At 37.8% G+C, this 16,413-nt stretch overlaps 1 protein-coding gene across 5 annotated transcripts in view; it reads right to left on the minus strand.

The window, feature by feature from the left end:
* Positions 1 to 16,413, minus strand: part of PLCB4 (phospholipase C beta 4) — a 361,436-nt gene that overhangs the window by 137,877 nt on the left and 207,146 nt on the right. For all 5 annotated transcript variants that reach the window (XM_090051542.1, XM_090051524.1, XM_090051533.1 and 2 more), the window contains 3 exons: positions 3,500 to 3,600; positions 655 to 735; positions 274 to 333 (listed from right to left, as the gene is read on the minus strand). In XM_090051542.1, the coding sequence (XP_089907668.1) occupies positions 274 to 333; positions 655 to 735; positions 3,500 to 3,583 (225 nt within the window). In that variant the 5' untranslated portion in view covers positions 3,584 to 3,600. The remainder of the gene's footprint in view (positions 1 to 273; positions 334 to 654; positions 736 to 3,499; positions 3,601 to 16,413) is intronic.

Here is a 16,413-nt window from a genome sequence, read left to right on the forward strand (position 1 = left end):
TAAAAATAATTAAAAGCCCCTTGAGGGGACCTATTTAACATATAGGTCTATTATCTAGATATGACAGCATCTAGAAAGGATGGTAGAGCACTAAAATGGCGTTCCCAGACTACAATATCTGACACTATAACTTAAAGCTAAAACTTTTATACTCTGAATTCACATGGGAAGCTGCCCTGGCAGAATTCTGTAACAAGATGAACTGCATTTCCACACTTCACATTCAGCTTGGACACTTTCTGTTTTAAAAAAAAAACTGTATAAACTAATTACCTTTGGTATGGCTCCAAAACGAACACTGTTGATCAGGGAGCATTCTAATACCTGTCCTTCCTGGAGTGGCAAGAAACAATGTGTGAGTTCAAAGGTCTGTTGAAACACAGCACAGAAGCAAACAGGAAGGGAAGCAAATATAAACAACATGTCTTCCCTGAAATCACAGCTAATTAATGCCAAAGTATATTTTCCTTTCACATCTGTTAATACCCTGTTAGGAAGCTGGCTGATGTTAATTCCGAAAGTGAAGGAGTCAAGTTATCTTTCGACAGTTACAAAGATGCATGTAATTTTAGTGATTAAAAATTAGCCAGGAAACAAGCTAAGTGTAATATAATACAGGAAGATGGGGATGTTCCGGATATCCCTGAACTCTACCTTTCCTTCGCTTTTCCACCTCAGGAAAAAGCCAAATTCATCCACTTGAAAGAGGCAGTTTGATTCAAAGACGAAGGACTCCTATTTTAAAGGAAAGATAACAACTATTATAGTAATATTGCCAAAAGTAAAGATGTGTTACAATTTTCCCCACCTGCCTTCAGAATGTGTTTGCAGTCCTGCCAAGCCCAACCATTTCTCACAAAAATCACGATAGCCCCACCACACCGCTCCCCTGCCAAATGAGTTTGATTAAAAAATACAAAGAATAATCAATCTGGGGATCTCTTCATTTGTCTTCTGTTAACTGATGTGTCAGGATGCAATCAAGTTCATATTTTCCTGCAGCCATAAAGAGTAGAAACTTTTCTTTAAATGGAAGGCTAAGATTCTTTATGGATCACACACCAAAAATACAAAATATCTTGTGAAAGGCAACAAAATCATGGCAATAGGCAACACTGAATTTGTTACCCCAGTCACATTGTACAACTACATTTGGAATGGGAACATCCTCACAGAAATACACATAGGAAATTATCCCAAAGCATTTTGCACATAGAGCACTAGGCCAACACAATTACTGGGAGACTGACAGGTACTGCAACAGGGAAGGACTGGTAAACCAGAGCCAGGGGAGCAAGGGAGTGTGTTCTGGGTTTGAGTCTGGTTCTCAGGACAGTTTCTGACTTTTATCCAATAACTGATGCATGTGAAATGTAGATACAGGCTTGAGAGTAGGGACCAGAACCCCAGGCTCCCTCCCTCTCTCAGGTTAGTGATCTAGCTATTAATTTAAAGAGTCCCGCTTATCCTTGTATACTCTTTGGCTCACCCCAGAATAGTTGATGGCCTGGTATTTAAGGCACTTTCCAGGGTAAAGAGAAATGGGGGTTTGAATCCCTTCACGCTGAGAGGGCTCCCATAAGGCTAATGTATAAAGTGGGACAGTGACCGTACCAGCAGCAACCTCCCCTCCTGCAGGTGCCATGCTTTAAATGAAAATAACTTCATCTTACTCTTTATAAAGAAAGGGCTCTCCTACATTCAGGAAAGGATGCTGGCCTATGCATCTCAAGAAGATACAGGCCCATCACAGCAGCTCTGAGGAAAAGGGCTGGATTAAAGACTTTCGCCCATGCTCCTGTTGGCTAGCTCAAGGCAGCTGCACACTAGATGTGTTTATTGGATTGTACCTAAAAGGCAACTCCTTCCTCAGCCTGCTGCTAGTGTTAGATTTCATATATTTCATAGACATTAGGGCTGGAAGGGACCTCGCAAGATCATCGGGTGCAGCCCCCTGCCCAAAGGTCAAGCAGTCAGCAGGGGTCAAATGATCCCAGCAATATAGGCATCCAAGTGTTTCTTAAAGAAATCCAGAGTAGGTGCCTGCACCACCTTTGTGGGGAGTCTATTCCAGGCCCTGGGGACTCGAACAGTAGAGAAGTTTTTCCTTATGTCTAGCTTAAGACGATCTTCCAAGGATTTGTGACCGTTGGACCTAGTCTTCCCATGGGGTGCCCTAGTGAACCGACATTCTCCCAGTTCCCAGCACACACCGCTTATATACTTATAGGCTGCCAACAAGTCATCCCTGAGCCTGCCCTTTTCCAAGCTGAAAAGTCCCATGTCTCTCAGCCTCTCTTCATAAGAAGGCTGGCATTCTGAGGCACCTAACTTTTCCTGTGCACTGACTGGGTAGTTCAGATACCCATTTTAAACTCCATGGGCTAAAGCCCTTTACTAGAGCTAGCCTTTTTTACTTCGTCGTTTACTGAAGTAAAACAATCAGTAAAATAATCATGTCCACATCTGGGTCATCTAGTACTCTTTATTAAATATTCTTGAAAGCAAAACCACACACATTCAGATGTATCAGATGAACCCAATGTAGTAAATCTTTGAAACAGCACTTACCACATGACAGATAAAGCATTTAAGATCCTTCTCTCAAAGGCCAATGTTCAATGGCCATAAGTTTCTTATTTGTTTATCTATTCCAGCACTAAAAACAGAGGATATGAAACCCATCCCTAAATTGACTGGCCTCTGTAATAAAAATACTTTTTGTTCAATTCAAGAGATGAGAGGAAAGTATAATAACCCTGAAGTTATTTATCACAATACTTTTAATTTAGATTTCCAGCCAAATAAAAAAAGAATTAAAATAGACCCCAATAAAACTATTCCCATAGGCAAATTGATGTTGATTATATTAAAAGGCTCTGCATTTTATTTGGTAGCCTGTGTTAAATGTCCCACTTTATATTCCTTTAACAGACACAGATTCAAGCGCAACTGAAAGGAGAACCATAGTAATCATACTCAAGATAAAGTAATCTTTGACTGTCTGAAGCGGATAAAACCATTCTTGATCTCAGTGTCTTTGACTATGTTTTAATAATTTTATTTTTCCATCCATCTCACAGGTTCTCAGTCTACATGCATCCGAAACAGCAATTTTAGAAAAAAGGACATAGTGCACTTCATTGGTCCCCATCCTTCACACTCTATACCATCAGGATTCTCTATAAGGAAGAGCTTTATGTATGTTACAGACAGATTTGTATCTAAATCCTTCTTTTCTCCTACTCAGGGATTATTTTCTAATCACAAGATTAAATCGGCTATTATAAAATATATTTTAAAGGGGCTTTTTTAATAGCAAGCAAATATACAAAGTGTGTTGTTATTTCTGTTCTATGTTCCTGTAATTTTTCTGTTAGGAACTGGTATTTGTATATTGTCTTGAGAAAAATATTATGTTTTTATAACACTTACATAATAAAGTAAAAAAAAGCAGGGAAAGTGAAATTAAAAGAAGATTGTGAGACTGGCCTCTTACCTCTTCATATCTGTCAAACACAGCTCCATCTTGCATAAAGGAAGGAACAGGCTTCTGCCAGTTAAATTCATATGGTTTTGCCATGGTTATATGAGAAAACCCTGGAATGGAATGCAACAGCAGAGTTCAATTGTTGGTTCTTAAAATTTCACAGACTGTTAAAGGAAAAAAGGCTGTGTTTTGCTCTCCTATTCTGTAGAACAAGTGTTTTACAGAAGAAATACAGTGGGTTTGTAATGTAAGAGCTTTCCTTACAAGCATTATTTTACCTCTGACAGTTTTAATTTTAAAAGAAATTACGACTGAAATGTTTTTTGAGAAAAGTGGCTGAACATAACAATTATTTGAAAGACAACTGTAGATTGTATCAGCAATCAGCTTAAATCACCGCTAGAGTTTAAATAAGTACAGATTAATGTTGCCCTGAGTAACCTGCATTAGCACAGCTGGCAATATAAGTAAACATTCATTTTCAGATAGATGCTACAGATCAATCACATACTGGGCAGAAAGAATATTTTTGTCCTCTGAATTTTGCATTTCAAAACTGTTTTGACTTTGTACATAGAACAGAGTATTTTCAGTAATAAGTTTAGCAATATTTTTATACATAACTCAAGGTGTGTATACCAGAATGGTCAAGATTCATAAAAATCCCTGCTTAGGGATAAGGCATAAAATAGAATAAGGAACCAATACTCTGAGTACTTGTACAACTGGACAAGAATAATCATTCATTCAGGATCTAATTTAAATATCAGTCTATGAAGTCTATTTTAATTTAGATTGGAAAAAAAACTAAAAAAAATGCAACATACACACTATACCATTCCAGCACTTGACTGGGCTATACTTATACTAAGCAGTAGATCATTCCCAAGAAGTCACATTGTAGGCAGATTAATCCACTATCAAATACTGAATTTAGAGTAGCTAATATACAGTTGGGTCCAATTTGTCATCAACTTCCCTGCTCTAGGAGATACAGGGTCAGATCCTACTGTACATATTTAGATATAAGTGGTTAAATGCAATCTTCTTCCACCCTGTTCGAGTCCTTGAATGTATCTCCTTTTCTAACATACCTTTATCTTAACCTTAAGACTAAGTCACAAAAAGCAGTGTGGAGAAGGAGGCCCTAACTACCTTTTGCAATAATGATTTTTCAGGAACTTGACATTACTTTTGGTATGTGTTCATTAAAAAATAAACTGTATTCCAACTGTGTATTTTAATGCTATCCATCTCTTCATCTCCTGCTTTTTGTTAATCACTGATATGTGCATATTAAAACCACAAATCTATAATCCACGAGACCTTTAGAATAAATTATTTCAGTTCATATACAGACTATTAAAAATACCATTCATTTATCATACATAACTTAATTGATATTAATTTTCCACCTTTTAAAAAGTTATTTGTGCTGTGTTGAAGCTATATCCACCAATGGCAAGAATTAGAAGCAAAACAGTATTTGGAGGATCTTCATAGCTTCTTCTCAAAAAGAGAACAGACAGGCTGGTTTCATGAGCAAAGTCCAAGACAGGGAGTGAGGAGCAATGCTTTCTACTTGCATGAAAGTAGATCGCTTGTCGCAATCTTTGTGGACACTCCATTTGCCACTGTGAAATGCAAATGTTTCCCCTCCTCACAGGGTTTTAAGAGGTTTTGAGAACCCTTTGGGGAAGTAGTTATAATCATGGTATATTTACGACTATTTCAAAAGTTAAAAAGTAAAGTGTCCCTCCCATTTCAATTAAGGGGGGATTACCTTTTTTTTCTCCCATGGCCATAGAAAACTCTGTGTTAGAGCACCTTTGCTCAGCAATATGACATGGTCCTTTCTGGTGTAGCTCATAGACCACACACTGTAGCCAGAGATACTTACTGAACCTTGAAAATGCGGCCGAGTTGTTATTTCAGAGTTATAAACAATGAGATTCAGAAAACGGTTTTCTAAACACAGAAGGCTCACTTAATGATAAAGTATAAAACTACAACTCAACTGGAGTCTTTTATGTATTTAATTGATGTTATGATTTGTAGATTGTTGCCTGGCATAGGAACGAGAGAGAGATTTGTAAAAATAATAATAATAAAAAAAGCCTACATAAAAGGCATCCGATTTGTAGCATAAGGAATACAACAACCGCTATCATCAACCTTGTTGTCATTTTGTCTGGAAGAATAAACAGAACACATACAAAACAAAAAGAACATTAAGCTGACTCAACATGCCCGCTAGGCCAGGACTGGCAGGGAATGCAACTCTCTACTCTGAAATCCTGCCCTGTTTCTATAAGGCTAACCTGAGAACCATTCACCAGTGCTTTAAAGCTGACCTTAACCCCTGTAATGGTTCATACTAGAGTTTTCAAATTACGCAGATAGTCTGCATGTCAAAGAAAGAAGGTCAACTATATGAAAAATAAAAACCAACATTCTTCTTCTAGGGAAATTCACCCCATGCACCCACTACCACAGTATTCATGGGACACAATCTCACATGTGTCTCATACTGTCTGTTCCTTTGCATGAAAATTTTTACCAGATTAAATCTTTCTGCTAGCAAAAACAAAAAGGCACCCAACAAGGGATGTCACTCAAGATACAAGACAAGTAGTCCACCTTACAATGGATGCTGTCACCAGCTCAAATTTCTGTGGGTTCAGGCTACTGCACTCTGTGCTGTCTCACAAAAAAGTAATGATGCTTCTAGGGCTGTGAGCAAGAATACTGATTCATCATCAGACCATTCTATCAATGGTTACAGAAGATATGGATGGAAACAGTGGTCCTCCACAGATGCATAGATTTTCCTACTCACAAGGACCACCACGATAAGCTGGTCTGACCCACCTGAGACATACAAACCAGATGACTATATATGCAAAAATTTCATCCAGTCACTCCTGCAATGACCACTATGGCATGCAGCTGAAACAGAATGTACATCTTCACTGACTGGCTTTTGTGCATGCATACTAGTCTATGGCTTCTTTACTATTCACTCCATCCAGGAAGAGCGTATACCAACTGCAGATGCTTCCTCAGCCTGACAATGGGTATTTGGACACAAAAGCTTGCTAAGAAGAATTTGACCAACTATTTGAGTTGATCTAAGAAAAGATATCAGATTTACCCAGAAAACCTTGTCTGCCTATGTTCTCAGACCAACACAGCCACAACCTATACCCCTGTAACTTTTTAGAGAGACACTCAGTAGTACATATCTCCATATAAGATTCACTGTAACAGCAAATTTGCTACATCTCCTCTACTGGTTAATTACCTTTAGCATCACAAACATTTTATCTTTGCTGAATTCAATGGATCAAAGTGCCTGAAAGAGCTCTGCAGCCTAGTATTGTTAATTTTTCCTCATTTAAGCCCTTAAAACATGTCATTAGGCTCTCTTTAACCTCCTTGCTGATAAACTGAATAGACTGAGCTCTTCAGTCTCACTATACAACATATTTTTCCAGACAATGTATCACTCTTATAATAATTTTCTAAATGCTCACTAACCTTTCAGCCACCCTTTTAAAGTCGAGCCAGCAAAACAGGGCACAGTACTGTAGTAATGGTCTTACTAATACTGTATACTGAGATACCACCTACCTTCTGCTTGATGCAGAAACAGTCAAATGACAGGCTGACAAGGACACCTCAGTCCTTCTCAGCTTTGCTGCCTTCCAGAACTCAGACCCTCTTTTCCATAAGGAGGGGCCATATTCTTTCCCTCCATTTGCGCACTCTTCATTTAGCTTGATTCAAATGCACAGTCTGCTTGCTGAAAGCTTATCAAGGAATCCAGTTCTCTGTGTCACTGACTTGCTTTTGTTATTATTTACTGTCACACTAATCTCTCCCCCAACTCCACTCTCTCACAGGTCAGCATGGTTTACAGATGGCTTGAGAGAAATGAAGCGAAAGGAAAGACAGCTACAGTACATGGAACTGAAGACAGACGGATTTCAGCTAACAGGATTTTTAAGCCATATGCGGTAGTGGTTATGCAGGAAGTAAAGAAATATTTCTTTGTTTCAACAGAAGCTCTTGCCAGACTCACACACTTCTTTCCCCACCATTGCACTTCCCTTCCTATAGATATCTATATTTTAAGGTCTCAAGTTTATGAGGCTATAGATAGATATAGATATACAGATACATATATATGAGAAATGCATCCCTTTAATGCATCTCCTCCCCCCACAATCAAATCCTAAGGATTCTAAATTACTATAAACCAAGTATAAAAATACATTTTAATCATGATGTTCCAACACTTATTTGATTGCATATATTCACCTTGATTAGGATTAAGAACTATACATTTTCAAAAGGCATTTAATAACAATTTAAACTTCAGAAGACTTGATTGAGGGAATTACAGGATTCAGGAACCAGGATTTAAAGGCAGCCAAAGGGTAGGTTTCAGGAATTTCAAACACCCTTTCTGAAAAAAAATACCATCATTTCCAAAGAGAATTATAATAGAAACCCTCTCACTTAAATTAGGTTATTAAAAAAAAAAACTAATAAAAATTCCTTCTGAATAAGCCAGTACAGTCCCTTCACATACCTTGTACATAAGCAGAATATGAACCCAAATAAAATGAACTTTGGGGTTTGATTGTTGGCTGCAGGAGGACAAGCAGATTCAGCCTTGTAAACTCAGAAGTGAAATGTCTCTAGAGCTATTTTCCTCCCTTTTATCACTGATTTACCACTGAGGTCATCATTTGTTCAGAAGAAATAAAACACCTCTTGGTTTACCTGTAACTCTTGCAAGCTGAGGGCAAAACATAACCAAATCACCATCTCGAAAGCAGCAGTATTTGAATGAAGTGTCTCCCTTTATAAATAAGCTCTTATGTAAATAAGCACGCAATTAATTTTTAAAAATCTTGACTTTGCCTCTCTTTCAGTTACAAAAGGGCCTGGCGTACCCACACAGGATGAGGAAAGGATTCTGCTAATGTAAAGCTTAAACGATTCACGGGACCAAGGAGAAAGACAATACTATAGGTTAAGACCAGCCTAAGATTCTGGATGAAACTTCCTGTGCAATTCTCCTATGTAATATACTGTGCTACCCATTCTGAGAGGAAGGCAGGAGGTTTTCTTTTGTACCACTCTCCCTGTCTGGATACAGGTAAATCATGACTTCTAGAAATACCTGAATAGCAAAAAAAAAAAAAAAAGAGTCTATTAAAGATCTTGTTGCCTTGGGAACAAGCTAGTATCTGTAGAGTAAAAGGTAACTGCCTTGGGAGGAGGCTTTTTCCTATACATGGTCATCCGATGACTGCCTCCATGCTCCACTAAGACAACACTGTGCCATACCATCAAAACACTCCCTAGAGTTTTCATGATCAGATTACAAACCTCTGCAGAGAATTACAGCTTCCCTCAATAACTCTGTTTACCTAGTAGTCTATTTTATCCCTTCATTTTAGCTCTAACAAAGCATTTGTTTCAGTTATATTGGTAAACAAATTAATATACTTCTTCAGTCCTTCACCTCTGAGGCCATACACGCTTCGTTCCCCCACAGAAAACAAGGCTTGTCACGTACAGTAGGTTTCCAACCTGCATTTAGATCAATTGTAAGCGGGCCCTTACAGTTACATAAAGCCTTGATGAAGTTAATATGGCTCCATATGGGCACGAGAGTTTCTCTGAACAGATGTAAGAATGTGGGCTAAAAGATGTTAATGTCCAGGCCAGCCTAATCCTTAATACTGGTGCATCACAGTGACCCCTGTTCTTATTCTTCATGTCTCTAAAACTGGGAAGCCTGGATAAGCTCATAATGAGTCTGACTGAGGGATTAAAAATGGAAATAGACTCTAACCATCTCCTAGCCAGTCTCATTAATTTTCATGGTAGGCCTCCCTTGCTGCTTTGTAATTTCTCACCACTCACATCAAGATCTGATGTAATCTTGACATGGGAACTGTTATATAATGTGCTTGAGATGATCCAAAATACATTTCCAGAATTAGAAATAATAATAGTAGGTGATTTTAAGACTAGAATTGGTGACACCCGTGATATTAAAGTGTTATAAAAGGAATATGGGGAATCTCCCCGGCAAACTTATGTGATAAGAAATTAAATGAAGGAGGGTAATGGCTTTTGAAATTCAATGCAGGAGAGAATATTAGAATGCTTAATGGACAAACTGGTAAAGATGTACCTGTAGCATTCACATCTGTTACATCTAAAGGGGAAGTGTGATAGATTATATACAAATACAACCACATGCAGGGTACAAGTATAAATCATTTGAAAGTTTACCACGTATGGAAAATGATTACTTGCCTCTCTTTCTACAAAATCCATTAAAATCATACGGGGAACCTCCTCCAAAACCTATACATCTAGCCCCCAAATTAGAAGTAGCCAATAGAGAATTTGATGGAAAAGTAAGTCACAAGATAAATGTGTTGTATTATTCAAAGATACTCTCTCAGGCCACTTACGCCATATTCTTCAAGTACAAAACCCCCACAAATCTATTACTTAAATATGAAGGGGTTAGAAAATGTCCTCACAAAAGAGTGTGTCTTTGTTGGGAATAGGCAGTGCCAGTGGCACAAACCTTGGTTTGATGAAGACTACTCTAAAGCTAAAGATGCTTTAAGGGATGCTTTGGAGAAACAGAAATCTAAAAATGACTGTGCTAGTTTCCAACAGATCAAGAAGATTAAAATACACTATAAAAAATGAATAGACTGAAAGAGGAAACAATATTAAATGAGGCTATGGGAGGAACTGGTAGTCTCAGGGAAAAATAACAATAACCAATGTTTTGGAAAAATTAGTTCCTGATTTACACATTCCTGAAGTTGCATAGACTTAAAAAAAAAGTTTAATAAATTACTGACAGAAAGTGAAGGAAATGGTGGCTTTTCACTGAAGGAAGTTTTTTTTTCTATTAAACTATAAACAGATCATTCTCTCACCTCTGACTCTCAAATAAAATCCTATTATACTTACTGAGAAATGGAAAGGCCCCTGGCCTTATCTTCTTCTCCCAGAAATCTTCAAGGAATTTATTAACTGGTGCTGTCAAATTTTCCCCAAAATGTTTAATATAATTATTTTAGAAGGCATCTATCCAAAGCATTGAAATGAAATTATAATAGTCCCAATTTTTAAAAGTGGCAATAAGAGGTCCTGTGTTCCATTGCCCCATTACTCTCAGATACCTGCCAAAATACTTGGGAGATATTTAATTTTCACCTTCAGACATGGATTTCTGAAAACAATATTTTGGGAGATGAGCATGCTTGTTTTAGTGAAAGCTATTTCTGCATGGACCATTGCTTAGTATTGCCCTATTTAGCATCTAAACATATAAAAAGACATAATCATCTGTATACAGCCTTCATAGATCTCAAGGGAGCTTTTAGCTCTGTAGAAAGATTAAAATCATGGAAGATACTGGCAATAACATCAATGGATAAAGCTCTCTTAAGATAAATCATTACTTATTATTCAAATACAGCATCTAGAGAGCATTACGGGATTGGCAGTGCCCTGTCCAATAGTTTCTCAACTCAGATAGGTACCACAAGGATGTTTGCTTCCTCCACTGCTTTTAAATCTATTCCTGAATGTTCTAAAACAGGTGCTAACAGGGAATCAGTTCTATGCACCCATGATTTTGAATTACTATATCCCTCTCTGGCTTTACACAGATGACATATTAATAATGTCACAATCTGAAATAGGCCTCCAAAGACCCTTTTTAGAAGGACTGTACCTCAAACAGCTTGCAGATCAACACAGTTAAAGCCAAGGTATTGATTTTTAGGAATGAAAGGAGGAAACAAGTTTGGGTTTTACAGGAAAAAAAAAAACTAGAAATGGCATCTTCTTTTAAATACCTTGCAAAAGGCAAGGATTTCTTACACTGATGTATTTCACTATGTAGTTGGGTTGAATGCAAAGCATTCTTCATTACATCTCTGATTGTCAGGTGATCAGAGACCTGATGAAGAATGTCATGCATTCAAAAACTTCTCTAACTTTATCCCAGCTACATAGTTGGTCCAATAAAAGATAATCACCCTAAGAAAACCTTGCCTCTTGCATAACTTTTGGACCATCACAACCACAACATCCCTCTTACACTACCATTAAATACCTTGGAATTGACTTTAGCAAAAATCTGAGCTGAAATAAGCACATCGATGATGTAAACAGAGTAAAACAAACTTTAGGCAGGGTTGTATCTTTTTACAGTAAAGCAGGCAAAAGAGGTTCTGGAAGCATTAAGGTCAGGTATAGTACACTTTTACCAATATAAATAATCAGAAACTGGTCTATATCAGTTAACACAAAAAAAGTTCAGCACACAAAAACAGTCTATACCTCTAACAGAAGGAAGTTTGGTACACACAGGCCAGTTTGAAAATGGCAGAATCCCATCTAAGATTTGACTGAACCCCTACCCCAGGGAGAATGTGTGTTCTGTTTGGTACTGATCTAAACTACATCACTTACAGAAAACCACGTAACCTGGATCAATTCTGCCTCAGGCTTTTTGAATATCTGTACCTAGCCTAAAGATCTATAAGTCTAAGGTAGACTCTATTTTATTGTATAGACCAGAACTCTGAGTGGCTGATCATCTAGTTTATTCCACATCCAAAATAATTTCTAACTATTTTTAAGCCAAATGATCTCTCCATGCATAGAAAACTTTAAATACTGGGTTAATAAATTAAAAATAATCTGGCTTCGTTCTAACACTTTGGAGCTTGTCCTATATGCCTTAGGTGTATTTACATTATTCGCTCAAAGAATAAGGGCTGAAATCAAATAGAACTCTCCTGTTTTTGTTTTATTGTTCACTACTTCATTTTATCTTTTCTTTTACATCATCATACACTATGTTCTGTTTTAATTTTGTACCAGCTGACAGTATGTATAATCTTACTGCATGTTTTTAGCAAAAATTATAAATTCTATAAATGTTATTTTATTCTATTTAATTTTTATTGTTCATATTTCTGTACTGTTTTGGAGAAAGCTGTAAATAAACTACTACATGTCTCTAAATGTACTTTGTTATGCAACTATTCAAAATTTCTCACTATTTTTAGGAAGAAAGCACTAATTTTTTGTAATTGCCCTTTTAGTCTAGTTTATTAAGGCCTTAAATGCACCAGTTACTATGAAAGGAAAAAAGCAGAGATCATGGATGTATTTTTTAAACTGTAAAGTTCTAAATGCCACATTAGAACTCTATGCTCTGCCTATATTTTAAGTGAAAGGTACGGTATATTTGCATCTTATGAACTAAATCAGATGTACTGCATAAGCTTTCATAAGATGCTGTGAAAGGACTGCAGGAAACAGAGCTGGTAAATAGAAAGCAGCAATTAGAATACAAAAGGTAGGGAAGGGGGGAAGAAAAAGGTGGGGACACTTCTGAGAAAGGCAAAGGGGTAAGAGAGAGAAATAAACCAGTAGATCCATTAAGGGACCTAGGGCTTATAAAAGCTAACCCATGTAATAGTATGAGCATCCAGAATGCCTAGTTAGACCATACTTAACATAATCCAGTCTGTGGGTAAGTTCAACCTGTCACTTAAGTTCAACATGTTACATAATTTCCCGTTCAAGTTGATTTTTAAAGTGTTATTGTCTAAAAATAAATTACGCTAAAGTCAGGAATGAAACGTCCAGGAAGGTTAAAAGTGTTTTGTCATGGGCTTGTCTGTCCTTCTGGAAATGGTGTCAGATCTGTGTTCATTCATTCTTACATGTCAGGATCACCCCATCTGTCCAATGTATAAGCAGAGGGCCACTGTAAATAGAGGAGGGTGTATACGATGTTGGTAGTGGTGCAGGTAAATGAACCTCAGATGCTATAATCTGTATTATTTGGTCCAGTGATGATGTGGTCTGTTTTGGTGAGGGGACGCACCTGGCATCTGGGTCCAAGGCAAAGTTTAGTGCCTTGGTGAATATAGGAGTTGTGTAGCCTTTCGCTGAGATACCATTTGAAGTTTGAAGTTGGTGGACTGCCTGTAAGACAGGACATGTTTCTGCCCCACAGCTAGCATTAGATGTCTGGCAGTCATTAATGTTGTGTCCAAGGTGTTCAGGATGGGGGCTGTAGGTGACAACAAAGAATTTTGTTGTTCTTGTCTTTGAGTTGGTTCTCTAGCAGGTTGGAGAGGGGTCTGTGTCCGGCTCTGTTGATTTCAGTGGCTCTGGTTTTAGCATTGGATTGTAACTGTAAAAAACCCTAAGATGCTTAAGGTATGCATCCTGGTTGGTGGGATCATCAGAGATACAGCTGTAACATAATGGATAGCTGTAGAAGAATATATCAGCAATGTACCTTAGGTATAACAAAGGGATGAGAGGAAGGAAGGCATCTGAGGAGGGAGACAATTTCAAATTCTGTCATAAATATATTGGCATACATATTTTAAATAATTACTAGAAAACATTAAATATCTCTTTTAGGGCCCTGTATAAAAAGTAATGGTAGATTCACATAACTAAGTGGTTCCCAATCTGTGGTACACGTACCACCAATGGTATACAGACAACCTGTCAGAGGTATACATTAACAGATTTCTTATAATTACTTCATATGACTGGTGGTATTTAAGGTTGTATCGTTTTAAATTGGTGGAGCCCAGTTTGTCAGAGTTTGGGAATCGCTGACATAACTGAAACTTTTCTGTGTCCATGATGCCTTCTCAAGATTTGAAAGCCTATCCAGGCTATCTTACAGCAACTACAGCCACATAATTACCTCTTTCACAAAACGTATTCTTTTATAAGGTTATTTTTACATTATTTCCTGCCTCTCCCTACCCTCTGGCAACATAGCCAACGCAAGCAATGAATGAAAGATATTCCTTGCAGTAAAAGAGTCCAGAGGCATTAGCAGATGACACAGCAGAGCTACTTGGTTATATATTATTTCCTAATAATGGAGAAAAACGAATGCACTTTGCTTTAGAAGCCTGTCCATATATGGCAATATGTTGCAGAAAGGGGTTAATCAAACAAACACACTTTTTCAGTATTTGGCCCAAGTTCAGTAGGACTGTCCCTTTGTCTGTCCCGGGAAATATATCTGTTGTTGACAATAGCTCTTGTTATATAACAGCTTCTATAATAGTGGTGACATGAGTTAATCTTGCCTAAATTTATGGTTTCAACTGCCTCCACTTTTGACATCCAGTCAAGAGGCAAATTTCAGATTAGAGACAATATGCTTTTCATCCTTTCCTAGGTCAGTTTCTGTCTACAGGGCCAGCCTTATTTTTTAACTCTGTCACAATTAGTTAATTTCTCTTATCTTGTCCATTCTTCTTCATCTTGGGTGTTTCAACTGTGCCTGAAGAGGCCAGCCAATGAGTACACACATTTTAGGTCTCACTAAAGCCAGTTACTATGAACAGTTTAGAATGTACAGTAACATTTCAATTGTTAACGTGGATTTGTAGCTGTATAATAAAGGACATTCTCAAAATTAAAAACATATTTAACAAGGTATTTTATATGCACTTTTTAAACAACAGCTGGATATTAGAACAAGGGAGAAAAAAGAAAGATTAATGAGAGACACGGCCCGTGGAGGCCAAGGATTAAAACCTGCAAAATATGACATGAGTCTGCAACTACTATAGAAACTGGAATTGTTCTGAAGTAATTCCCACAAATGTTGCTAGAACTAGTAAATAAATTCTGAACAATAATTAAACCAGACTGGAACTTCTGACTTGGGGCAGACATCATAAATAGATAACATTTAATAAACTGTCTTATTTCATAGAAGATATTTCTGGAGTAGGCCCATAAAGAGAACAAAAATTATTTTCTCAGCTTAATCATATAAATAATAAAATGTTATCAATAAAAGAATGGTTAACTCATCTATTTTACTGTTAAATGCTCACAATTTGGGAAAATTTCTATGAAATGGGAAAGTTACTAATCATCTTTTAATAGATGTCTCAATAGACCAAATGTCCCATAATTTAGGCCTTCCTTTACATTACAAACATACACACTAAACGTAAGAATGATAAGAAAGACCTGAAAAAGATTTAGTTTTAAAACAATACATTTTCTCTGTAGCCAGTTACTGTAGAATTGAAATAAACTTCATTTGTGCCACATTCATACAGTCTCAATTAATTTTCCCCCAAAAAAGACCCTGTAACAAAATTCACAAACACACTTGGCTAAGCATATGCCTATAGCAGATAGCCAGAGCTTAACATTACAGGGTCATATTCTGTTTTAATGGCCTGACTGATCTGAGTGCAATGAAACCAACTGAAATATTTCCATTGGTTTTGATGTATTTGGGATCAGACCCTATATTCCACGATTGTACAGTACAGGGGTCCTAACTCTTTTAGTGTGGTAGGGCAGCTGATTGGTGAGGGGCCTATCCATGAGCCAGATTAAATGTGCAAAGATCAGGTTCTGTACCAGTTCCACTTGGCCCACTGCCAGATGGGGCCCATGCCCCAAGACTGGGCCTTGCATCACCCTACTGGGGTCCCGTGCTACCTTCCTGGAGCATGTACTGCCAGATGGGAGCCCCGCACTACTTCCCTTGGCTCTGTGTTGCCTCCCTGGGGCTCCACACCTCCATCCCTTGGCTTCATGCTGCCCGTGCCATTTCCCTGGGGCTCCATGCTTCTCGCCTCCCTCAGCTCTGCATTCACTCCCTTGTCTCTGTGCTGCTTGGCTCCAAGCTGTACGATCAGGCTTTGCACCACTTCCAGTTGGCCCTTGTATGCCTGGATTGGACCCTGGACCATGATCATGAACCGATCCAACATGATATCCACTTTGCAGGTCCCCCCCCAGGGACCAGAAATTTGGCAGCAGGGAAGCAGCAATTACTGCCC

The sequence above is a fragment of the Crocodylus siamensis genome, chromosome 1 (assembly GCF_052110815.1).
Source record: "Crocodylus siamensis isolate JL-2025a chromosome 1, ASM5211081v1, whole genome shotgun sequence".
NCBI classification, from domain to species: Eukaryota; Metazoa; Chordata; order Crocodylia; family Crocodylidae; genus Crocodylus; species Crocodylus siamensis.